Below are 26495 nucleotides of genomic sequence, written 5' to 3' on the forward strand. Positions count from 1 at the left end.
CGCCAAGCGAACGGGGCGGTGCCCGCGGCCCCGGGTGTCCCTGTCCTGCGTCCCGGCGACTCCTCCCACGCCAGCGCGGAGCTTTTACTTTCGTTTCAGTGCGCGTCGCCCAGACCTTTGCTGCAGCCGGACAGGAACGGCCGCACGCCCCGGCGGCCCGGCTCCAGAGGAAGGTAACTGCGGTCCCGCCCGCGCTTTCGTCTTTCCCGCCCGGCCGGCCGCGGCGGCGCGCCTCCTCCCTCCTTCCTGCTCCCTCTTCCGCCCTCCGCCTTCCCTTCTAGCCCGCGCGCTCTTCCGGCCGCCGGGACCGCAGTCCGCGAGAAGCTGGGTCCCGTGCGCTGGTCGGGCGTCCCGACCGCTTGCGCTGCAACTTTGGGGAGAGGGCTGTCCGCTCCCCCAGCATCGCTCGCTTGGATTTGCTTGATCTCCTTTCCCTCCTAGCCAGCGGGCTGGCGTCACCCGGTACTAGTCAGTTTGGGGAAAGGAGAGGTGGGTTTACAAGGGAAGGAGCGGTTCTCGCAGGGCTGACAGCAAGGGCTCCCATGTCACTGGGGCTGGAGTCCAGTCCCCGCCTCCCTGCTTGCCAGCCCTGGGGCCTTGGCCTCTCGGTTCAATGGGAGTGATGATGAGCCCAGGCTAAAGGCTGCAGCGAGGATGGGAGGAGCTGATTAGGGTGCATAGTGCATAGCAGGGCCTCCGGCGAGGCTTAGTATTGCTACACGTGAGCTGTCATTGTTGGGGTGCCCTTGTGCTGGGCCCTTGGAGATGCCTTGAGGAAGTGAAAAAAGGCAGGGCTGCCAGGCACCTGGTAACCTTTCACCGTTGTATTCAAGCTATCCATTGATGGGGCAGTAAAATTACCTCTGGGGGGTTGTGTGTGAGTCATGCCCAAGCCTTTTCCTAGGCTTAGATTGAACGTCTGGGCTGGCTGGCAGCTTGGCCCTAACTTCTTCTTTAAGGCTGTTTCCTCTGGAAGGACCTACACAGCCTGGCCTTCCTCCTTGATAGGCAGGTGTTTCCTAGATTCACAGTCTACTTCTGCCTTCTTAGCTGTGTGGCTTTAGGCAGGTGCAATACAGGCGAAGGCTCCAGTCTCCTGTCAGTGCCTGAGCATCAGGTGACAGTGCGGTACCTGAGCCCCCCTCCTTCTCCAGTGCGGGAGGTAAGAGGTGGAGGTCCTCAGAGCTGCTTCTCTTGGAGCCTTTCCGGAAGATTGTCTTCATTGGGGCCGAGAATGGGGTGTAAGATGTATTATGTCAATTTTTTTTGGAGGAAGCACCTGCACCCCCTCCCCCCATTAAAAAAAAGTGATTTCCTGCCAGATGTGTACCAGTCGCCAACGAAGCGTGCGTGGACATAATCACTGGAGGGCTTTAGTTTTGTTTCCATAAAAGCTGCTTAACATATGGATGTAATTTTAAAATGCCAGTGAAGATTGATAGTCGAAGGTTACCTTGGTCTTGAGTAGCTCAGGCAGCGGTGTTAATAGGGAATATTGATTGAGCATCTAGAATGTGCTGTGCTGTGCTTTGCACTTGACATGCATTGTTTCTATCAGCCGACAGCCACCCGTGACGGAGGCATTGTTGTTTGCCCACTTTACAGCTGAGAAAACTGAGTACTTTGTTCAAGGTCCTATGGCTAATAGGTGGAGGAGCTGATTCAGCCCCTGATCTTCTGTTTACCCTGACTGGGCTCTCCGCGGCCCTCCCTGGGCCCCTTTAGTTCTGTTGTGTGTCTTGTATCCACAGTTTATTTGGGACACTGAAGAATTTAAAAATTTTAAGTGCCTTTCCGTTATAGCATTTATAAAGAAATAATGTATTGCGTGACTGCCGTGTACCTGGCTCTTTTCTGTGACTGGAACCAAAGAAAGGATCATTAAGATAAGCTCTCGGTCTGCAAATAGCTTGACTCATAATGGATAAGAGTAATAATTAATCTAGAGTGCCTGCAGATGTACACTATTAATGCTTTGTGTCTATTGTACAGGAATTTATTTAAGAGAAGGTAGATGTATTTAACAGTTGAGTATGCAGTCTCCCATGATGACCGCTCTTTGAGCCTGAGCCCCAAGCAGGGGACACATCCAGACAAGTAAGGCCAGGTGTGCCCGCAGCAGAGACCGGAGAGCTGAGATAGGCCTGGATTTTCATGGTGGGCTGTGAGGACACATGGAAATAAGGGGTGAACACCAAGACTTGGCTTCACTGAAATGATGTGACTGGGGTCAGGCACCCCACTCGGCCACTGCCCTTGCCCTGGGTGAACTTGGTTTCACTCAGAAATCAAGCCCAGCGTCCCAGGCATCAGAAAGTCACTGAATGTTTAGGCTTGCAGACTTACAAGGGCCAAGTCCACCACGCTGGCTTGTTTTAGACATTCACTCCAGCAGGTTGTTAGAAGGAATGTTTGCTGCCCCCCCTCCCACCCTCCCAGACTGTTCAGCATTAACCCAGAAAGATGCTGTAGATTTCCTACAGAACACCCTTCTGGCACAGTGTCTGGAGGGAAATCTTTGGAAAATTCCCACTACTGAGCCATGGAAATCAGCCTGAACTTAATTAACCACTCTGTAGCTAAGCCCAAAGCCCCCTCCCAAGTGTCCGGGAAGGAGTATGAGCCACACTTCTCCTTTGATGATGCAGGTCAGATGTTCCATGAGTGTGCACTTTTCTCTGCCTGCTCACTTCTCCCTTCTTACCCTTCTCAGATCTCTGGTCAGACATTTCCAACTCTGAGACCTTCTCCAATTCCTCTAAAGCTTAGTCAGCCCCTCTGGTACTCGCACACACCCAACAGCAGCCCCACATTTGTGGCTTCCTGTTACGGGAACGATGCCTTTTCCCCAACAAGGCAGGACCAGGTCTGTGCTCCAAAGTATATCCACATGTCTCAGCACGCAACCTGGCGCATGAGACATCAAGTACACAGTCATCGATGAGTCTTCTCAGCCGTGCCAACATGTTAAATGTTTGCCTTTCATAGGAGCCATTTTGCTAAGCGTTCTTTTTTTGTTTTTTTAATACAGTGGTCACATTTTTTTTTATCATCATACAGCCTAGATCCAGCCTCTGAGATTAGCGATATCAAAAGGCTCAAGGCTTATACACCACATGGTGAAGTTAGTGTCTTTTTCTGATGGATCATGTATAACTTGAACTTGCTCATTTTGAAAATATTTCAGTGCTTTGCTAAATACCAATCCACATTGAAAGGTAATTAAGTCTGTATGAAGGAGATGAAATAAAAACTATTGAGCACCTCTGTGTACCCGGATTTACCCTTCTCTCTGAGGATAGGGTTTTATCTCTTGGTTTCGAGAAACATTTTGAGTCCCGATCTGAAAAATCTAACTGCCTCTGAACTGGAAACACGTTGGTGGCCATGGTGGGGGGCCTTCGTGATGTGTTGAGAAACAGCATGGCCATCTGACTTCTCAAGGTCATTGTAGAGATCTGGGCGGACTCCCCCTCCGTCTCTACTCACTGTCCAGCTCAGCCCTAAGGGAAGCTGGAACGTGACATGATAATGCCACGTAGAGCTCCAAGCAGCTAGGTGTGCTTTGCCATCTTGGACACATCCCCCTAAGCTGGATTCCTTCTCCTCCCCACCTTCCAAAAGGCATTACTTGTGCTCTGGGACACAGTACGTTCTGCCAAATCAATGTCAAGTTATTAACCGTCTTCAGCCTCAGCTTCCTCATCTGGCAAACACTCATCCCGAGTGAGCCCAGCAGGAATGCAGACTTGCATCTGCCAATCGTGTTGTGCTCTGTGCAGTGGCTCAGAGACGGAGGCCAGTAGACTTAGGGTCTGGAGGAGGGGTGCCTTCGTTCTGGAGAGCCGATCCCTTCACGGGGAAGGAAACGGGACTTGATTTAGGGCAAAGGACTCGAAAGCAGGCTCTGCTTCTGACCAGCTGCATCACTTCTAGCAAATTCTCCTCCCAGCTTTTCATTCAATTAATATTTATTTAGGAAGCACCTGTGTGTGCCAGGAGCTTGTGCCGTGATGAACTTACATTGTCGTGTTTGAGCCAAGCAGTAAGCAGAGTGCAAAAAAAAGAGACAAACACAAGGGCTGTAAAGGGGATAGGAATTGGGGGGCGGGAGGAGACAGGGACTGGTGGGATAGGAGTAATCCAGGAGGACCTTTCTGCAGAGGTGCCATTTACACTGAATTCTGAAGATTGAGAAGTAGCCAGCTGGGCAAAGAGGGTTTATCCAGCAAACATGTGGGTGCTGAGAACCAACCATGAGTCCAGACAGAACCTGAGATGAGCATAGTGTGCCCAAGGGAGCTGGGAGCTAAATGGTATGATGGTGAGGGGTAGTCTCTGGAGTGCCTGTTGCTGGCTAAAGGTCTGAGTCCTACTATTTACTAGTTATGTGGCCCGGGACAAATTATTAGCCTTTCTCAGCCTCGGCTTCCTCATCTGTCAAAAGGCAATTATTGCTCTGTCCGGGTAGCTCAGTTGGTTAGAGTGTCGTCCTGATACACCAAGGTTGCGGGTTTGATCCCGTCAGGGCACATACAAGAATCAACCAATGAATGCATAAATAAGTGGAACAACAAATCGATTTCTCTCCTCTCTTTCCCTCTCTCTCCCTTCCGCTCTCTCTAAAATCAATCAAAAAAATTTTTTTTAAAGGGCAATTATCAAAAGACTGACCTAACAGCATTTATTGGCAGTATTAAAAAAAGATAATGCTGCTAAAACAACATTAAATGTGAATTTCTATTCTTATATTGTTATTTTTACTTCTTAGAGGGAGTTGGAGGTGAGTAAGGGATCCTATCGGCTGATATTTTCCTAGGTCAGGAGTCAGTGCACCTGTTTTGTAAAGGGCCAGGTAGTGAATATTTTCAGCTTATGGGCCATATTATCTCTTGTCACAATTGCTCAACTCTGATTGTGGTGGGAAAAGCAGCCACAGACAGGTCATCAGTGAATGGGAAGGCTGTGTTCCAATAAAACTTTACTTACAAAAACTGGTGGCAGGCCATAGTTTGAAGGGCCTTAAAGTCGAAGGAGTGGGGTTAAATTTGAAATTGTATATTCTAGGGATCTCTTAAAAATGATCGAGCACCAGACAGATTTGAGGAAATCTGTTCTGGGAAAACCATGGGAAATCCTGTGAAGCAGAAAGAGAGTTTTATACTGCAGGTTGCTCCTTTTTTGAACTGGGTTTGAGCGATACCTGGCAAAGTATAAGCACCTTATAACCTGTCAGGAATTCTTGTTACAAACCTTAACGTTCCTTCCACAGCTTCTCTTACACAAGGAACGTTGAACAAAATCATGGATGCTGGATTACTAGTAGAAGCTCCCTGAGAACAAGGACTTGGTTTTCTTCCCCACTGTATACCGTCTCTGGAACAATCCCTGGAATAGAGTTAGCATTCAGGCATTTGAATGAATTGATGGGGCAGGAGCGCAGCCCTGGAGCCTCCGTGTGCATGAGTGCTTATCTCTAAGCTTAAGTAAAAACCTCATCACCTACTGAGTGTTATTTAAAAACATCACACTGGATACCAATTTTCTGTTTTGTTTTTCTCCTCCCAGATGGCAGACGATCAAAACTCTGTCGATCAAAACTCTGTCGAGGAGCAGGGAGCTGGGGAGTCAGCAAGTGAAGATGCAACTGATGCTAAGCCAGATCGGTCCTCCTTTGTCTCCTCAATCTGGAGGTAAGTTTCCTTCCTGGCTGGGTTAATCAGGGGCCTGGGCCACTTCTCTGCTTTTTCCACCCACCCGCGGGGAGGGGGATACTCAGGGAAGAGGGTTTACGCTGTGCAGGGGAGGTTTGCACAGGGTCCTGCTGGCTCTGTGTGACTCGGTTCCCCATGTACTCCTGTGTTCCTGGGACAAGCCCAGGTGTGGGGGAAAAGCAAGCCATGGAGTCTCCTGCCCAGAGGCTGTGTGTCTGGGTGGCAGCCGCCCAGGATTGAGGGGCTACCCTTGCCAAAGGTGACTTGCAGCCACAGTTGTTGAGGTGAGCCCAGGCTCTACTCCCACCCTGTGCCTTCAGAGGCGCTCCACTGAAAGGGGAGCATCCTGTCTACTGAGTCCCACTTTTTCCCTTACTGAGTTTACTTGTAAATTCTCAATCTCACATTTAATATTAATAATAATCACTTTGTGTATTAGAGTCTTGTACGCCAGCTCAGTATTGCATGTAGTCCTTATAACCCCAGGAAATGGTTGTATTGCTATCACCATTTAATAGGTAGGAAAACTGAGGTGCTAAGAGCTCTAATAGCTCGCCTTTCTGAAGACAGTTAAAAATGGTAGAGCTGAGATTAGAACCCAGGTGGTGCCAGCCTCACTCACCCATTTCATGGTTCTGCTCTGCTTCACATTTAGAAGTAGGGCTGCAGAGACGTGGAGGAGCCTCAGACTTCACCTTAACCCTGGTCTCAGAGGGGCAAGTGAGTGGGGCTTCCTGAAAGAGACGGGAACAGTCTGTGGGTCAGAAGCATCAGACTTCTTGATAGCTCCTAAGCCAAGCCCCACCTGGGAGGGACAACCGGGGGGGTTATAGTTGAGGTTAGGGGGGCTCCCAGGCAGCACTCAGGATGGGAAGAGCTGGTGATGAGGGGGCAGCCTGGCTCCCTGAAACATCCTGGAGAGAGCTTCGGGTCATACCATCCCAGACAAAACTCAGAAAAGTGGGAAGACCCCAGGATCCTGGACCTGAATTCCATTGGCATTTACTGGCTGCCATTTAGAGTCAAGAACACCCAATGAAATGGCCAGAACATAAAGTTCCAGCTCCTGAAAATTTTAAAGGCATATGGTCAGTTGGTCCAGGCTAAACTACAAGCTCTTTAGAGCAGTGACTTTCGAATGTTTTTGCTTACAGACCCCACCCTACCAAATAATGTCAGGCTACACATCCCCCTTATACATTTTTAAGATGATAACTAAATTTCTTGTCAAAATAGTTACAAAAATGTAATACTATTTCAGTTTTCCAACTCTTGAGTATTTGGGTTAAGCAGATTGGTTTGAAGTGAAAGAGGAACAGAAATCAAGTAATAATCATTTTATGAGTCTTAGCATATGAGTCTTTTGATGTACTTTCCAGAAACTATGAAAATGAATAGTGTATTGTAAATATTGACATTTAAAAATCACTCCTTTAAACCTATCCAGTGGAATCTAAATTCATACTATTAATTTCTTGTAGATTAAGTTACTATTCCAGCTATGAATTCATAGTTGATCTAAACAAATAAATGTTGATAAATCATTAGCATTATTGTCAACATAAGAAATGTCCAAACCTGTGGATAATTCTTATAAGTTTATTTGGGGCAAACTGATGACGAATGCCAGGGAGCAAGATCTCAAATGCTCTGGAGAATAACAGTTTTTCAGTTTCTCTTATGCATTTGACATTAAGGAAGGAAATACATGGAGGTGGGATAAAACAAGGCAAGGATTGGATTACGGACAGTTAACATTATGTGCTCTCTTGAGGGTTAATACCCCCTCCAAGGGGTATTACTTCTGGCATTTCAAAGGTGTGTTAACTTACATGCACAAGAACAATGGAAGGACTGGCTTAAAACTAAAGAAGTCATAGGCCTGGAGACTTCCAGTCAAGGTAATGGTTAAGGTAAATGATACTCTGAACCTCCCACAGCCACATCAAAATTATACCTAAATTACGAACAACTATCATTCAGAACCACCTGAAATCTAGCTAAACAGCAGTCCTACAATTAAGGATATAAAGAAGAAACCACATTGAGACTGGTAGAGGAGGGGCAGAGACACGGAACCGGCTGGTCCCACACCTACTGGTATGTGTGGTGGTTAAGAATCAGGAGGATAACTTGGCTAGAAGGTCCCCCTTGAGGGGCGAGGGCTCCCTCCCCAGCCCGGATCACCAGTGCAGGAAGAGGAGTCCCCACATCATCTGGCTCTGAAAATCAGTGGAGATTCTGGGTAAGACAGAGGGCTGCTCAAATCCCAGGCATCCTCTTAAAGGGCCCAGAGTAGAGACAGTAGCTCAAAAAACACAGGGACATACCTGGAGGAACTGAATTACCTGGCTGTGGGGCGAGGCTGAACGGGCAAGATAGTTCATGAAAATGAAAATGGAAAAAAAAAGCTGAGTTAGCAATACTTATACCAGACAAGTAGATTTTAAAACAAACACTCAGCAATTCCACTGGACTCGCTTCATATTGAAACACACACAGACTGAAAGTGAAGTGGTGGAGAAAGATAGTTCATGAAAATGAAAAATGAAAGAAAAGCTGAGTTAGCAATACTTATACCAGACAAGCAGATTTTAAAACAAACACTCAGCAATTCCACTTTGGGGTATTTATCTGAAGAAACCCAAAACACTCATTTGAAAAGACATGTGCATCCTATGTTCATTGCAGCTTTATTTACAATAGCCAAGATATGGAAATCTACATTTCCATTGATAGGCAAGTGGATAAAGAAGATGTGGTACATATATACAATGGGAGTATTACTCAGCCATGAAAAAGAATGGAAGCTTGCCATCAGCAATACATGGATGAATCTAGAGGGTATTATGCTAAGTGAAATAGGTCAGACCGAGAAAGACACATACTATATGATCTCATTTAGATGTGGAATCTAAAAAAACAAAGGAACAAACAAAACAGAAACAAATTCATAGATACAGAAAACATTTTGATGGTTGCCAGATGGGAGGGGTGTTTGGGGAATGGGTAAAAAAGGGGAACGAATTAAGATGTGCAAATTGCCAGTTATAAAAATGGTCACAGGGGTAAAGTACAATACAGTCAATAATATTATAGTAACTGTGTATAGTGCCAGGTGGGTTCTAACCTTAGTGGGGTGATCTTTTCATAAGTTATATAAATGTCTAATCACTATATTGTACACCTGAAAGGAATGTAATATGGTATATCAAATATAATTGAAAAAATACAAAATTATTAAAAACAAAAAAGTGATAGGCCTGGGGCATGACTACCCACCATGACCTGCCCAGTTTGGAATTTATGATCTGATCACCCTGTGTGATTACTTTCCATAGAATCCCTTTTATTCATCCACATTGTTAAGTTGTTAGTAACCAAAATAATTGTTAAATGGAAATTGTGTTGAAATTGCAACCTATAATGGAATGGGTTGGTCTTAAAAAGTTAGCTTATGAATAAGTGGACAAATAATACTTATCGCTAGAAAGAAAGATATTTAGTATCATCTTTTTCCTAATTTTTTTTATTTTTAGAGATAGAAGCTCTGAGGAGCCATGAATAAATGCATGACGTGGGCAGGAGTTTTGTTCAACTGATGTCATTACTTCTTTGAATTCCTTCCAAGTTCTGTGTCAAAAAATGACAACTCATTTAGGTCCTTCTTCGGTTGTTTTGAAAATTAAGAATTGGGAATTACCTGACTTTCAAAGAATTGTTATTCAGCCCTTAGAGACACTTATATTTTCAGTTTCTGGGACATACACCAAAGAGGCTTTATCAAAACTTCTCTAATAACCGTTAATCAAACCTGTTCCTCTTTTCCTTAGAAGCAACTTGTCTAGCCCAAATACTCACAGAGATACGTTAATTTAAAAAGCATTAACGAACTTTTGTTAGTATCCTTGTTTTTTCTTCTTGGAAAATGCTTTTAGACCATATGCTTTAAAAAAATATTCTTTTTGTTAAGACCTTGTTGCTACAAATGGAGTTTATTCGTTTATGGGAAATGTCTGCTGTATAATTTAGTGGACAAAGCCTTCTCCTTATCAAACTGGTCAGCCACCCAAGACTTGCTTTCCATCAGCCAAGGTCTGATACCATTTATTTTCTATTAATAAATGTGTTATTTGATATCCCTGTGAAAGCCATCTTGAATTCTAATTCTTGGATAGATGGATGGAAGGGTGGATGGATGGATGGATTCTAATTCTTGGATGGATGATGGGAAGGGAAGGAGGGAGGAGAGGGCACAAAGCCCAGGGCTGTGTTTACCTCCTTGAACAGGTGTTTGCTTTGCTCTCATGGGACTTAAGCTCAACAGTGATGCTATCTTTCGGAATAATCAGGGTGCTCCCTGCAGCTGATGGCAGGCCCCTTCTTCCTTCCATCCCATCCCCAGCACCTTTCTCCAAGGCCTCAGAATTACTGTCTTGTAAGGCATTTTAGGGAGCAGTAACACCCAATACCCTTCTGTAACTGAGGACAGACTGCCCACCCACCCTGCCCTGGAGACCAAGGATTCTGGGAACTGGAAAGAAGCCTCCTTTTCTCCCAGAGCCTGGAGGGCACTTGCTGGCCTGGGGTAGGTAGTTCAGTCCCATCCTGGCTTTTTTGTCTCTTGGCCACTAGATGGCACAACAGCATCGTTTTATTTCCATTCCATTGGGGCTTGAATAAAATCCAGCCTGTTCCTTAGGTTCATTTAAAAAAAAATTATTAAAATTGTTTTTTAATTTTTCTGATTATTGAAGAACATTTGGAAAACACTTAAAACCACAAAGGAAAAACCTCTAAATATTAATTTAAAATTAGTAAAGTGTTGGGCTTTTAAAAAATGGTTTAGAAGAAATACCCGATGGCCCTCACCAGTTTTGGTCAGTGGATAGAGCATCGGCCTGCAGACTGAGGGGTTCCAGATACAATTCCGGTCAAGGGCACATGCCTGGATTGCGGGCTCAATCCCCAGTAGGGGGCGTGCAAGAGGTAGCCGATCAATGATTCTCTCTCATCTGTTTCTATCTCTCCCTCTCCCTTCCTCTCTGAAATCAATAAAAATATATTTAAAAAGAAAAAGAAATAATTTATGTGCACAGTCGACATTCATTATGAGCCCTAGTTTATGGAACAAAACCTAGTGTCATCTGTGAACGTGAAGAGGGCTCCTTTTCATGTAAAGGTGACCCTAACACCTAGCACAGATTACCTGCCACCCAACTTAATGATGTCCCTGAGTTTATAATGATATAAACTTGGGTTCTTATCGCCTGAGCACGGCTACAGAAAACAGTTAATACCAAAAAATAACTAATCGCTGGATGGTAGGGCACTGAGTGGGAGCTGTGGAGGCTGGGGAGAGGAGGAGTCGGGACTTGAAGTGTCAGAGAAAAAGCAGTCGGTTATCAGGGGACTAGAAGGGGCTGCCTGCCAGGGCCTGGGAACACACAGCACAGGTCCTGGGAGAGTGGGTGGAGGCCTCGGATGGGTGAGCTTGGTCCTGGTGCACCGCTAGGAGCCATTGCAGGTACACGTCCAGGCTCTGGTTGAGCAGCTGGGCGTCCTAGCAGATGGCCCTGCCCAGGAACATGTCTGCAGTGAAGTCAGATTCCTTTCTGAGCTCTGCTCAAGGTCGGCATTAAAGGAACATTTTTTTAAAGCAGCAAACAGATTCCACTCACTCTCGAATTCCCCCAGGGCCTGTGGAGCCTGTGTGTCCCTGCCCAGGGGATTGTTTACGATCTGGTCCTGAGTGAAGAGGGCAGAACAGGCCCATCTTTCAGAACTTGATAAACTCTCCATTTTTCGAGGCACTGGCTCAGATCCCGTGAGCTTTCTCCTCTGTGTCATCTTTGCCTTCCAGCCTTTGTCCTTCCAGCCTTTGTCCTCCCGGAGTGTTTAATAAATGCCACTTGGTCGTAATTCTTCCTTGGCAGGGCAGCTTGGGTTTCTCCCCCAGTGAGTCTTATGATGTAAACAGGTCCCTATAAAAAAGGTGTTATTTGTGTAATTATAAGAAAGACTCAGGTGGCCTGCCTTTTCATCCGGAAAGGGAAGAAAAAAGTGTTTTAGAAAAAGCAATGCTTTAGAATTGGGGGGGGGGGGAAGAAAAACAAAGAACGCAGACCTTAATTCATTCCAGAAAAATATGTTCCATGTTAAGTGAAAGTCATTCCATTGAACGAGGCCGTGTCTGGGCCCCCTAAGAGGAAAGGAACATTGAAACATAGCGAGGCGGGTTACTTTTTAGCAAATGAAGCCTTCATATCCAGACTCCAGAATACTGGATGCCTGTCTCCCAAATTTGTACAGAAAGAGTGATAAAGATGTAGTGCTGTATTTGAAGCAGGGACTCTACCACCTAAATGAGGATCCGTGGTGGAGGGGAGTCGAACAACCCAGGTTCAGATCCTGGCCCTGCCTCTCACTCGCCAGTTGAGGGACTATGGCGAGTCCTTTGACCTTTCTGAGCCTCAGTTTCCTCATCAGCATAATAGGGATGTGAACACCCATCCACTGGACTCTTGTGAGAATTAAAGTAACTGTCAGCTTGCTGAATTCCTGTTGAGGAAGGAACCCCTAGCAGCGTAATGTTAAAATCGGAAGACTCCTTAAAAGGTAATTTATCCATCTCCCTTCTATAAAGATCAAGGAAAGTTAAGACCAGAGAAGTGAAGTGCTCCACCCATAGTCACCCAGCAGGACCAGGCTCGAGACCCAGGCCTAACTTGGGAGTCCAGGGTCCTCACCCCCTTACATCAAGTGCCGCCCCCAACTGCAGAGGCATCGAACTGTTCAACCCTGTTAATCCACCCTCAGAGGGGTTTTTTCTTCTACCCAAGAAATTTAATTCTTTATTGAAACTGCTCCCTTTCTACTTCACTTCAGCTGAGGGAGGGGTAGGGACCGCTATTCCCACTGGGCTTGGCAGTGAGCTTTCTGGTAGAGAAAGCCAAGTGCATGTCTCGGGAGCAGGGAGCCACCCATCTGAAACACGGTCACAGGGTCAAGGAACTTTGAGGCTGTGTAAATGTACCAAATGCATAGACTACCTCCAGTTGTTTTAGGTCCTGGCTCTTGTAAAGGGGAGAAAAACAAGCTCTAAGGTTAAAAGAAAAAAAATGAGGAAGAAAGGTAAATGAGGTTTTCCGAGTAATAGAAATTTTAAAGCACTCTTAGTATAGAATTCAATCTAGGACTAGGAAAGTACTAGGAAAATAAGACCTGTGGCTTCTCAATTATGCACTTTAAAAGTGTGCATAGTGGCCTTGCGTGTTCTAGCCAGGAGGTGGCTGCTGGAGCCTGAGGGCTGTGTGCCTGGCCAGCATCTGTGATGGTGCGTGTGCGTTCTGCTCAGATGAAAGGGACAAAGACCAAAGACGGATGAGGTGGTTGTATAAGAATGAGGACTGAAGTGTGTTAACTGTCCTGAATTCTGGGGCCTGCAGCCATCATGCAGGCCTCACTGCATCTTCCACTCGGTTATAGGTAATGTAAAGAGAATTCTGTTCTTTATTTCCCCTGAGTGATTTTTTTAAGTCCTTGATCAATTTTTACTGTCAGAGGTCTCCTCTGCTGGTTTTTCAGGGGGAAGAGGAAAACGTGGAGGGGTGCAGTTAGGGGAAGGAATCTTTTTTTTTCCCCTAGCCTGTATTAAACTGACTTTGTTTCCCAGGGTATTTGTGCAAACTGGGCTTCAGGGGAAAATGCACTGAGCCGGTTTCCTCTCTCGGTCAGGGCCCTGGGCATGGAAATGATTAGGAGGTCTGCCCAGGGTCGCAGGTGTTGTAAGCCTCGCACTTTGCACCCACTGTGACCCTGAACCAGGAAATGGAGAGAAGCTTTGCCGAGCCTTTTGCTTAACACGTGTTCGGTTTTTATGAGTTCACATTTTCGCCTTTGCCCTTGGAGAGGTGAGATGGGAAACGATAATAACTCCCGGGATCACTGACTTCATTCAAAACCATTGAACATTTATGTGCCTCATTGAAAATGGACAGATCTGGTATCCACTCCAGTCTTTGGTTATTTGTATTACTACCTTGAGTGCCTTTAGAAGGAAAAAAACAGCCTAATGAGTCTGAACTGTTTGGTTTGCCACAAACTCACACCCTGTTTCTGGTCATTTACTTACCTATCCATTTCACACATTTTGCAATCTTCCTGCCTGGGCTGTTTTGCCACTTGTGGTAGATTTGGCCCTTCGGTGGGTTGCCTGCCTGTGTGTGCTCACCACTCTGCATAGCTGTGTAGGATTTTAGTCTACTAATTCTCGGTCCCTGGCCTAGCCATTCATTCTCCTGCTGTTTCCAGCTTTTTGCTCTAAAAGATGGAGCTACTGACTGCCCCTTAGAGGGAACGTGGGTCTTTTTTCCCTTGGACCTCATGCACATGGAAAGTCTCTTTGTCCCTGGGGAGCTGTCGCTGGGTGGGGAGGATGCTGCAGGGTGGAGCCTGGCATTTCTGCTGGTCAGCAGAGAAGGGGGAGGCCAGGGTGACTCTCCCAGCCCCAGTGTGAATGGTCCTATGGAAAGCTCCAGCGGGCAGCTCACTGCTGATTCAGTCGCAGGCCTTCAGGGCCCGGCCGGCTACGCCAGCCTTCTGTCTCCTGCTGAGCTCCAAGCATGTTCAGTTTTTATTATTACAGAGAAGAGGGAAACTTGCTGCCTGTCGTCGCAGGGCGAAGCCTGGCGCTGATGCCCAGTGGGGTGCTTTCGGATGTAGACCCGAGGTATCGCCCTGCCCCTTTCCTTTCCTCTCCTCTCGGTCTTGCTCTGTGCCTGGGAGTGTCAGGACTGTTGGGGATGCCCTCTGTTGAAATGTGGCAGCCATGAATGAATCATCCCCAAAATATTTAGACAAAGCAGCTACGAAAAGCAGAGCTCTGGTTCCCAATGAACCAGCCCAGGGGAAATGTGTGCCTGGGGGGGGCGGGGTGTTTATTCTCGTGCTGATGAATGCCTGCACACACACAGAGCTCCTGGGAATTCTGTTCATGGGCTTTGCATGCTTCTGGCTAGTCCCTTCCAAATATAGAAAGCTATAATTCACGTTTCGAGCAGGCTGGGGGATCTGTAAGAGGATAGAACCTGTACTTATCCACTCCGGCCATGGGGAAAATGACATTCTCGCCCGGAGCGGATTACGAAAGTTCAGCGGGCACTTTTCTGAGATTTTTTCCGCTTCTTTGCAAAGTAAGCCGACGGTTTTATAATCCGCTGGTGCTTTCTGGTAGGAGCTGCCGTAGACTCCTCCAGGAGGTCTTTTTATATTAAATAACCACCGAGCGTGGGTTGTCATTTTTGGCCTCTTGACTTTGTCGAAATGACTGCGTTGGCCTCGCACTGTGAAATTTGAGGCTCCACAAACTGGCTCTGTACCTAAGAAGTTCGGATAATTCCAGTTCCTTCCTGATCATCGACGCTGGCGTTATCTGTGTTCCCGGCAGAGATCTGAGCCTCTTTGAACACATCTGGGAAACGGAGATACCGGTACTGGCCCGGGTTGGTGAGGAAACACAACACCAAGAGACAGTGAGGATGGCTAGGAAGCAGCGCAGTGGCCCAGCCTGCTTCCTTATCGACTGCCCGATCGTGCACACTTACGTGCATTTACTAAGTCATTCTTCCAGGCTCTCCTAGTTGTTACGGTCTTGCTTATCTGGCCCTAAGCACAGTGATGTTCTGGCCAGATTTGCTGTAAAATCTGTAGCCAATTGTGGAACACATGAGCCTTTAAGAGGATTTAGAACTTTTAATTCACTGGTCCGGGTTATCATGAGCCTTACACTTAACAGCAGGTTCCAAGACAAGGACCCTGGCTGGGTGTATTCTCAACATAATAATCTTGGCCGAAGTGTTCACAATGTTAAAAAAAAAAAAGGTCCAGGTAAAGGGTAGTTTTATCAGCACAGAATTAGCAAAGGGAGAAGGAGGTAGAATGGCAAGAGAGAGAATGTGGCCTAAGAATACCCTGGCCAGCTTTTATTTGCTGAGTGTTCTTATGTCTCTGGTCTGGATTTTGCAGAATGAATGGAAGAATGACCAGTAACACACTTTGTCAAGCATAAAGCATCCACCAATGTTAATGATACTTGATCCTGGGGATTTAGGGAGCTACCTGAAGTGATTCCTCCATTTATCAGATTTAGGAGAAAGACTGGTTTCCATAGATCCGGACTTAAAAGAAACTCAGCGTGCCCACTTGTTAGGGGCTGTGTTCTCACATGTTGCAGCCTCCTTCCTCTGCCGGAAGGGCCTTATATGAAAGTGGGACAAGAACAGCCACTTTTAGAAAATCTTATCTCTGGGGGATGATCATCAGCCCAAGAAGTTTCTAATCTGGATCTTTGAAAGCTTCTTATTACCCTTCGAGTTCCCTCCCCGGCCCCCCGCCCCTGCAAGAAGCTGTCCCGCAGATCTGTGGACTGTTGCTGTCTTCCTGCCGTTGGCTGGTTAATCAGCGCAATCTCTTTGGAGCCCTTGCGGCCGTTACTCCTGTCCAGTGGGCGTCATTTATCTGATGATCTGCTTGGCTCTGGCAGTTGATTTCCAGACAGACGGTAACTTTATGAGCTGCTGGCACGGGGATCACCCTCTTTCCTCCCCTGACTGGGCTGATGGTGAGCTAGAGCTCCACCAAGGCTGTGCCTCGGACACATTTTGGTTGTGTTGGTAATTTCGATTGAATGTTCAGCTCGGCCTTGCAGGTTTCATGGAACGTTGTGAACCTCACACATGGCCCTGAGTACACCTCGATGCTGCCCTGAGGCACCTTCCACAGTGTGTGCCCCTCAAGGCACATCTCGCTTGACCTTCGGGCCAAGAGCCAAGAGTCCCAAAGGCTGCACCCAGGTGGAGAGTGGTGTTTGATAGGGTAGGGCAGTGATGGCGAACCTTTTGAGCTCGCCGTGTCAGCATTTTGAAAAACCCTAACTTAACTCTGGTGCCGAGTCACATATAGAAATTTTTTGATGTTTGCAACCATAGTAAAACAAAGACTTATATTTTTGATATTTATTTTATATATTTAAATGCCATTTAACAAAGAAAAATCAACAAAGAAAAATCAACCAAAAAAATGAGTTCGCGTGTCAGAGGTTCGCCATCACCGGGGTAGGGCATAATGATATTTATTATAACTATTAATGTTGTTATTGACACATAGAAGAGTAAGAAGTTTGAAAGCTGGGGAGACGGGTAAAACCATAGTGGGAAACAGAAAAATGGAACCCTTTCAACAATTAGCATAAAAATCCAGTAATCTTCTAAATAGGTCAGATCTCGAAATCTATTTGCTGCAAGTGATCTTTAGCTATTAATAATAATTTTATTATTGAATAATGAACTTATTCACATATACTGACAGGCATACAGTCAAAATTCTTTTTCCCATTTCTTCCTGCTGTCCTGCTCCTGGCCCCCCAAGACACAGGTACCCACTTTGAATGATATACAGTAACATTAGTACTGATAACATCTATTTATTTCCTCCTCATTTCCCCTCAAAAGGTAGCATCTTGTTCTGCCCTTTTGTTTTATTCTACGCTTCACACTTACTGGAAATCATCTCACATCAGAACAGAGAGCTTCCTCATTTTTTTTTCAATACTCTGTGGTTTTGATGAAAAACCCTGCCCTTTCCAGTCCAAACAGGAAGTAGAGACTGAACTGCATCTTTGAAGTGTCCTGCTGGTCATTATGGGAGTGAGGGGCTAGCTGAATCACATATGCCTGCCAACCAGGTCTTTTAATTGAGGGATGCTATTAAAATTCAAAATTGGAAATGGGAGAGGCAAGGGGGGGGAGGGGAGGAAGAAAACTTGTCAGTCCAGAAGCATTTCCAAGTAATATTAGATGTCACACACAAAAGAAATACTTAAGTAAAAAAATTTTCCTGTGTTCCTGCAGAATCAGCCACCCTCAAATCTAGAAAGAGGAAGCAGATATTAAGTTCATTTTGAAAAATGAGAGTTCAAGTTAGGGCCAGGCCAGGTAAGGGAAACTTTCCTTACCTCCCTTTTGAGATGTTTACCAAGGATAAGAATCGCATTTCATATTCAGTTTTAAGGCACTTTTCATAACCATGGAAAGTGTTTTCTTTAAAGTGTATATATCTTTATTCCCCTATTGTGTTCCTTTAAAAAAAACCCAACACATTTAATTTTCCAAATTCTATTCTGATAGAAGCGGAGTCCTTTTTTTTTTAATGTGACATATTCAAGCCTGTTTCTCTTTAAAAGATGCTCACTGGTTTTGTTTGCTCCTCATTGAGGATGGGCTAATGGCAGCTTAAAAGAAATCACATCTTGTTTTGTTACTTGGATATTGTACAGTTGGTTTTAAAATAATCCACGCTGCCAAAGATAAAAATAGACTTTATCTCTGAAAGGGCTTTAGTGCATACACCGTGCTCTCCAGCCTGCCAGACTCAGTGCGACTCTGATTAGGGTCTTTGGCCTTAAGTGACCTAAAGACCTGTCAGGAGTCAGTGGGAAAATGCAGCTGGAGTTTAACCAGATCCCCACCCATAGTAAAAGCACTGACAGATGCTGATAGTTGTTATTGGGACCTATACAGTGGGTATGATTGTACCCCCTCCACCCACCTCAGAGACGTCAATTGAAGACCAAAGATCATGGTGCCCATGTAAGGCTGTGCACAGATGTGTTTTAAAGTATGTTTTTATTGATTTCAGAGAGGAAGGGAGAGGGAGAGGGAGATAGAAACACCCATGATGAGTGAGAATCATTGATCGGCTACCTCCTGCCTGCTCTCACCTGGAGATTGAGCCTGAGACTTGGGCATGTGCCCTGACTGGGAATCGAACCATGACTTCCTGGTTCATGGGTCAGTGCTCAACCACTGAGCTACACTGGCCGGGCTGTTGCCACATATTTTAATGTGCACAGATGCTGTCAGTAGGGGTTATTGACAGGGCAGCAATGACCTGTCCTACCCCTTCCCAATGGCATGTCCTTGAAGCATACAGAAACTCGATTTGCTGATACTCACCTCCTCTGAGGTTTTCTTGGAGGCCTGGGAGGGGAGAAGGCTGCACAGGAGTCCCCGTTCCCACTGAGCCCCCTGTCTAATCTTGTGACAGTCATAGAAGGCTCCGTCTTTCAGGAGAGGAAACTGATGCTCTGTGAAGGGCGGAGACTCGCTGGCCCAGGTTGCACAGGTGCAGGGATGCAGACCTCTGTCTGACTCCAGGTCCAGTGCTCTTTTGGGGCTGCCTCTGGGGGCAGACGTGTGAAGAGAACCTGGCATCACCTGTAAACAGACAACAAACAAAGGGAGGGAGAAGTGAGAAGAACAGATTCAGAAGACTTCTCTTTTAAAGATAAAACTAGAGGCCCGGTGCACGAAATTCATGCACGGGTAGGGTCCCTAGGCCTGGCCGGCAATCAGGGTTGATCAGGGCCTTCCAGCTGCTGGCCAGGACCTTCCTTCCCCAGCTGCAGGGACCTTCCTTTGTTTTGAGCTGCCCCCTGGTGGTCAGCACATGTCATAGTGAGTGATTGAACTCCCAGTTTCCCTGTTGAACTCCCAAGGGGACACTTTGCATATTAGCCTTTTATATATATAGATGATGTCCTATAAAAGTGGAGGATATAGTCATGGTGAAGATGAATAATAGCAATAAGGAAACTGAAGGCTCGACATAGAGAGCTAACCTGTAATCTGGACCAAGGTAGGAGGGGGCAAGGGGAAAGGCCAGGTCCTTTCCGATATCCTGAGAAACCCCAACAGATAAGATTTAATGACAACTCAGAGCCCAGGACCCTTGGACCCACAGTTAATGGGTAACAAGCTTCGTCTTCTCTTTCACTTTTTCTCTTCCAGCTTTTGATAAGAGTTTGGGCGGAACAGGGGATGAATAATTCAAGGGCATCGGGCTCTAGAATGCTGGCATGGAAGCCTGATGGTCCCGCTTTGCTGATCACTAGCTGGGAGATCGTGGACAACCCCTGCCTCTCTGTGGGCGTCAGTTTTCATATCTGAAAAATGGGGGGATAAGACTCGATTCATTCATTTATGTAACACATTCTTTTAAACCTAATTGCCCTGACTAGAGCCTCCCATACAATATTTAATAGAAGCGGCAGGAGTGGGCCTGTGTGGCTTGTTCCTGATCTTAGGGGGGAGCATTCAGTCTTGCTTCAGTAAGTGTGATGCTGTGGGGTTCTCAAGTTGAGTTCCATCATCATCCTAGTTTATTTCACATTTATTTCATATTTTTATCATAACAGGGTGTTGGATTTTTCCAGATGCCATTTCTGTATCCATCAAGTTGATCATATGGTCTTTGGCCTTTATTAATAGGATGGATTAATTTATTTTCAGAGATTTAAACCAACCTTGTATTCCTGGGATCAATCACACTTGGTCATGATGTATAATACCATTTATAGATTGCCGGATTTGACTTGCTAATAATATTTTGTTAATTTTTTTGCATCTGTATTCATAAGGGATATTGGCCTGTAGTTTATAACAAATATTTATTGAGCCACTTATATGCTAGGCATTGTTCTAGGTATTAGGGATTCAGCAATTTTTCAGAACATATTTAAAATGATCTCTTGTGGGACTTAACATTCGACTGGATGACTAGCAAGGCGGCTTTCCATTCACATTTGACATTTTTTTCCTCTGGCCCCTCAATGATACCCCTGTTTTGGCCTCAGGGCTTACATGCTAGACTTTCGGTAAACTGGACTTTGGCGTTTGAAGATTGGAAGAGGCCTACTGTCTTTTTTAAATTGCTGTTCCTTTTTCCCTGGTATAATGTCAATGTTCATTGAATTAAGGGGCACATGCTAATGCATTTGCACTAACACAACCATGTAACCAGCACCCACATCAAGAACAAACTGTATGACCTGCAGCTGAGAAAGTCCTTATGTCCCTTCCGGTCCCTAACCCACCATCAAGAAAACCACCTCCCAACTTCGAATACCAGGTGTTAGTTTCCTGAACTTTATAGACAGAGTTCTCCTAGAGCAGTGGTTCTCAACCTTGGCTGCACATTAGAATCACCTAGGAATCTTTTTAAAATCCTGATTTCTGGGCCTCATCCTCCGGAAATTGTTTCTTTGTTAACTAATGTTGTGGCCTCACCTCATAACAAAGAAACAGAATTTCCAGAGGATGAGGTCCAGAAATCAGGGTTCCCAGTTGATTCTAATGTGCAGCCAAGGTTGAGAACCACTGTCCTAGAGGCACCAGTGGTTCTCAACCTTCCTAATGCCACAACCCTTTAATACAGTTCCTCATGTTGTGGTAACCCCCAATTTCATTGTTACAAATTGAACATAATTAAAGCATAGTGATTAATCACAAAAACAATATGTAATTATATATGTGTTTTCCGATGGTCTTTGGCGACCCCTGTGAAAGGGTCGTTCAACCCCAAAGGGGTTGCGACCCACAGGTTGAGAACCGCTGTTTTAAATCTTGGTTCTTTCACTCAGGATTGTATTTGTGAGGTTCATTCCTGTGGCTTCATGCTGTCATGGTTTGTTCGCTCTCCTTGTTATCTACTGTTGCCTTCTACAAATATTGAGCAGTTTACCCTTTCTACTGTGATTGGACATTTGGGTTATTTCTATGCATGCTATGGTCTGTCTTTTGGGGCACATGTTGGCTCACTTTGGGGCACATGCCGAGGAGTGGAATTGCTCTGTCACAGGATATATTTAAGTTCAGTTTTCAAAGACTTCTGCCCTTGACCACACAAAGTAGGCTCTGCCCAACCATGTGTGACAATTTCAGGTGCTGCGCACGGTCACCCACAGGTGCAGCCGTTCTGGTATTGCATTGTGATTTTTTCTCTGGCAACTAATGCAATTAAGATTCACGTTCCTTTTAAATGTGATGATTAAACAGAGCCATCTGTCTGCCCCAGGTCTTTCCATCACAGATACTGCAGCTTCCTTGGCCGCCCCTTTCATGCTGAGAGTAAAAGCAAGGGGCCATTCATGTCCAGGCTTCCCCCACAGCCCCTGACTGGCTTTCTGTTTCCCCAGTATGAAGAAGAAAAATGACTCTGGGAAATCCAACAAGACCACCCAGGAGCAAGAGCCTACATATCAGTATAGCATGAATTTTGAAAAGCTGGGCAAATGCATCATAATAAACAACAAGAAATTCGACGAATCGACAGGTAGGTGCTGTGGGCACGGGCTCACCTTTCCCGTTCCCTTCCGGTTTCTCCAGCGGTGCTAAGACCTGTAGCACTCATTCAGCAGAGAATGCTGTGCCCAGCTACTAGGGCACACGGCCCCTTTGTAGATGGTATTTGCATGTCCAGGAGGAAGGGATGTGGAGAAATCATGAACTTTTAGTCGAAGGACCCACCATGTATAGGGTGTCCCAAAATGCACGCAAGAAGTAATTTTGATAGAAAACACAGGTTTATAATTAAAAATTGTAAATTTTTTATAGATTCATAAAGTATACAGTATAGGGCAGGGGTCCTCAAACTACGGCCCGCGGGCCACATGCAAATACAAATATTGTATTTGTTCCCGTTTTGTTTTTTTACTTCAAAATAAGATATGTGCAGTGTGCATAGGAATTTGTTCATCGTTTTTTTTTAAACTATAGTCCGGCCCTCCAACGGTCTGAGGGACACTGAACTGGCCCCCTGTTTAAAAAGTTTGAGGACCCCTGGTATAGGGTTATGTTTGGAATAGCACATCGGGTAAATGGCCTCCACGGCTTTGCTGGCACATACGCAAAGCCGTGGTCTTCATTGGTCTTCATTGTCCCTGCTCCTGGGCCATAATTGGTACTTGGTAATGCTTATCAAATTGAAGGGATTAAAATCAAAGGGCAACAGATATTAGAATCTGATTCAATAAACCAAGTAAAATTAGGCTTTTATTTTTTGTTGTTGTTGTTAATGCTCACGCAAAATTCAAATCTTGCGTGAATTTTGGGACACCGTATATGTGCATGAGCTGAGACTCGAGGGGAGCCATTGGCCTTGACTACAGCTGAGAGTCACTTCTCAGCTGCACGTGGTGCCTGGCCGGGCGATGCCGGCACACAGTGCTCAGCCGAGGATTGCTCACCGTGAACTGGTGCTTGACTCCCACAGGTATGTCGGTCCGGACCGGAACGGACAAAGATGCCGGGTCCCTTTTCAATACCTTCCGAGACCTGGGTTTCGACGTGGTGGTGCATAACAACTACTCTTGTGCCCAGATGCAAGAAGTGCTGAAAAACGGTGCGTGCCCACCCCCTCCTCCCTCTGTCCTTTTCCTGTGCCCGAGAGAGGAGCAGGGCCCCAGCTGGTCTCTGGAGGATGCTTCGCAGGACACGGGGATTTCAGGGTGGGAGGCCTTTCCTGCCTCCGGACCACTCCATACCTGTCTCCGGGGTGGGTGGGTCTCTTTCAGTGAACTTAGCTTTCTCCCTAAAAAGATGAAATCAGCTTCTATGACAGCAAGAGAAATAAGATCTGTCTCTACAGAAAGTCCCAATTTCAAAAGGCTGATTCCTAGGGAAGTAACAAATGGATGCCATGCTGCTCACCACACAGTTTAAGAGTAAACTTTTCCCTGGTGGAAGAGACAGAAGAATAATCCCATGTACCTCACAATGACGTTCTCCCTCCCCCAGCCCCTGACAACCACCATTCTGCTTTCTGTCTCTGAGAATTTGACTCCTTAGGGACCTCGTAAGTGGAAACATCAAGTATTTGTCCGTTAGTGACTGGCTTATTTCACTTAGCATGATGCTGTATTTTATTTAACAAATACTTGCATGACAAATATTAACTCACGTAATAGATACTATCCTATCCATTTTACAGACAAGGAAACCAAGACACAGAATGGCAAAGAAATGTGCCTGATGTCACAGACCTAACAGATAGCGGGGCCACGCCCTTCAGCACCCCAGAATGCTGCCTCCCAGCAGCTGCCTAAACCCTCCCACCTGTGGGGTCACTTCCTCATGAGACAGCTCCATTCTGGTTTCAGACTGAGAATGCTAGACTTCTCTAACTTCTCCACTGGTCCTCCTCCTCTCCACTGGGGTGTTCCTCCCCCTGCATGGCTCTCTGTCAGTGGCAGCTGCCAGGCGGGAGGGGGCACCACCTCTGAGGTCTTACAGGGCTTGTGCTTTAACTGGTCACTGTTCAAATTGCTTGCTTGCAGCCTCTGAGGAGGACCACAGTAAGGCAGCCTGCTTCGCCTGCGTCTTGTTGAGCCACGGAGAAGAAAACTCGATTTACGGAACGGACGGCAAGATGGACATCAAGGACTTGACGAGCCTTTTTCGGGGGGATAGATGCACTACCCTGATAGGGAAACCCAAACTCTTCTTCATCCAGGTAAACCCTGTTCAAAGCCAACCCCACTGAAAGGGGGGAAAAGGTTACAGCGTGACTTGGACTGTATCATCTCTACAAATCTACGTGCTGTTTCGATTGGGTTATGCAAATGTGGGTTTTGTTTTTCTACCTCTAAATGCTTGGCTTCTGTGTTGACTTCAGATCACAAACCATGAGGGTTTCTTTAAGACGTTGCCACACTGTTACTTGCTTTGCTGAGGAACTCAATTCAACATTCATTGAGTCATTCAGCAGATTATCACTGAGCTCCTTGTTCATGCCAAGCACGGTTCCAGGCACTGGGACACAGCAGGGAACAGCACGCATGTTTCTGTTCTTGACTCCACGGAGTAATCTCTGCTTTGCCACTTAGGCGTGCCGTGGGACAGAGTTCGATGACGGGATCCAGGCCGACTCGGGGCCTATCGGTGACACAGATGCCAGCCCTCGACAGAAGATTCCCGTCGAGGCCGACTTTCTCTTCGCCTATTCCACAGTGCCAGGTATCAAGTCCCTTATCTGCTAACTGGGCCATGCCATTCCACCATCAGAGTGCAGGCTTGGGGCTGTATGCGTTTCCCATTGCCACGGTGATAAACTACCACAATCATAGTGGCTGAACACACACAATTGTGTGATCTTAACAGCTCTGAAGGTCAGAATTCCAAAATGGGTTGGCAGAGCTGCGTCCCTTTCAGATGGAGGCTGTAGGGGTTAAAATCCGTGTCTTTACTTTCTCCCCTGCAATTAGAACCTCCCGCATTCCTTGGCTTAGGGTCCCCTTCCTCCAGCCCTCCCAGGGCAGCTGGCTCTCCTAGCTCTGCCCCTAAGATAATTGCTCATTCAGCCGCCTCTCACTTCGAGATTTCTTCAGCAGGAGCCAGCCTTTAGTTCTCCCTCAGCAGCAGGAACACATCTCAAAATCCTCTGGGGTCCCCCTTGGATTGGAAAGTAGCACTCCCCCCAAAGAATGGTGAGGCGTTCCAGCTACGGGGCAATTCTCCAGCCTCTCCTTAGGCAGGCTCCGTGTTCAACTTGTCACACACTCACTTAGGAATCTGACATGCATCCCTGCTGGTCCACCAAGTCCTGTGTTGAGCATCTCCACGCAGCCCTCTAAATCTTAAGACATTTGCCCTTTGAGCACCCCGGCACGATTCTCATTAGGGACTCACGTGCAGAGTAGAGTGACACCGTTTCAGAAAGGTACGTGGGAGGGCCCCAGACACCGAGAGCTCACGGTCAGGGGTGAGTGAGGCCGCGGCCAGGGCAGCTGACTTGCTCTTCTTCCTGTCCTGTTGAAGGCTATTACTCGTGGAGGAACCCAGGATATGGCTCCTGGTTTGTGCAGGCCCTCTGCGCCACCCTGAACGAGCACGGGAGAAGCCTGGACCTCTTGCAGATCCTGACCAGGGTGAACTACAAGGTGGCCAGGAACTTCGAGTCTCGGTCCAACTATCCGCAATTGCACGAGAAGAAGCAGATCCCGTGTGTGGTCTCCATGCTCACCAAGGACCTCTACTTCCCTAAAGTAGCTTTGCCCAAGGGTGCCGTGTAGCTGGAAAGCAATGGATCCTTTATTGATGAATCAGATCTTTTTTTTATGCTCTTTAAATTTTCATAAATTCTAAAGGATTTTTCTTTCAGGAAAATTTCTTGGTTAATTGGGAAAAGGGTGCTATCTTATTTTCACAATGTTATCTACACAATGACTTTGTCATTTCCTCTTAATATTCTGTTTTTTTTTTATTTTTGGTTTGTACTTTTCCTCTGGTAGCACATACAACACGTAGCACATACAACAACAATTACCTCTGCAGGTGACTCTTGGCGGTGTCCACTGTGGGTGGGGGTGCCTTTGATGGACACTTAGAGTCATGTTGGTGCCTGTCAACGAGTCCCAGTGCTTGACAAAACACAGCCAAGGGGGTGGTCTTCCCGATATTGCGGGAGGTCTCCCCAAGAGCTGGAACCATGGTGGGCGGCTGCCTGGTGGGAGCCAGCACCCCCAAGGAGAGAGGAGTTATGGAAAATGGAGTCCTGGCAGGGACAAGCCCACTGCCTGAGATGGGGCAACACCAGATGAGTCAGACATGGAGAAGTACCCTGGCTTCACCTCTTCTGCCCTCCGAGTCTTCCTCCGGCACTTACCCTTCCAGACCCACATGGAAGCCAGTTGACAAGGGGGCTGGGAAGTGTATTTTCCTGTAATACAGCAGAGGAAGGGACAGTGAATGGGGCGGGGGAGGAACAAGGAGTGGATGTAAGCTGCCCATAATGTGAATAGAAGTAATTATATTTCCTGATGTTTAACAATTCCTCCATTCAGTCTTTTATTCATTCAGTTGTCAGATAATCTATGTATCACCTGCTATGTGAAAACCAGTTTGTTTTAGCTCTAATAAATACCTGAAACTTTTTGGATGATTCCAA

At 46.3% G+C, this 26495-nt stretch overlaps 1 protein-coding gene across 5 annotated transcripts in view; it reads left to right on the top strand.

Annotated features, from left to right (window-relative positions):
* The window catches only part of CASP7 (caspase 7), a 27348-nt gene extending 853 nt beyond the window's left edge, over positions 1-26495 (top strand). Inside the window, exons 2-9 of one of the 5 annotated variants that reach the window (XM_014455298.2) lie at positions 100-173; positions 5273-5486; positions 5569-5693; positions 21748-21884; positions 22824-22952; positions 23887-24062; positions 24436-24565; positions 25367-26495. In XM_014455298.2, coding sequence (XP_014310784.1) covers positions 5569-5693; positions 21748-21884; positions 22824-22952; positions 23887-24062; positions 24436-24565; positions 25367-25620 — 951 coding nt within the window. In that variant the 5' untranslated portion in view covers positions 100-173; positions 5273-5486 and the 3' untranslated portion in view covers positions 25621-26495. The remainder of the gene's footprint in view (positions 1-99; positions 174-5272; positions 5487-5568; positions 5694-21747; positions 21885-22823; positions 22953-23886; positions 24063-24435; positions 24566-25366) is intronic. The other 4 variants (XM_014455299.2, XM_014455297.2, XM_006088143.3 and 1 more) reach the window with 4 other exon arrangements.

Source organism: Myotis lucifugus, unplaced genomic scaffold (assembly GCF_000147115.1).
Source record: "Myotis lucifugus unplaced genomic scaffold, Myoluc2.0 scaffold_44, whole genome shotgun sequence".
Taxonomy (NCBI): domain Eukaryota; kingdom Metazoa; phylum Chordata; class Mammalia; order Chiroptera; family Vespertilionidae; genus Myotis; species Myotis lucifugus.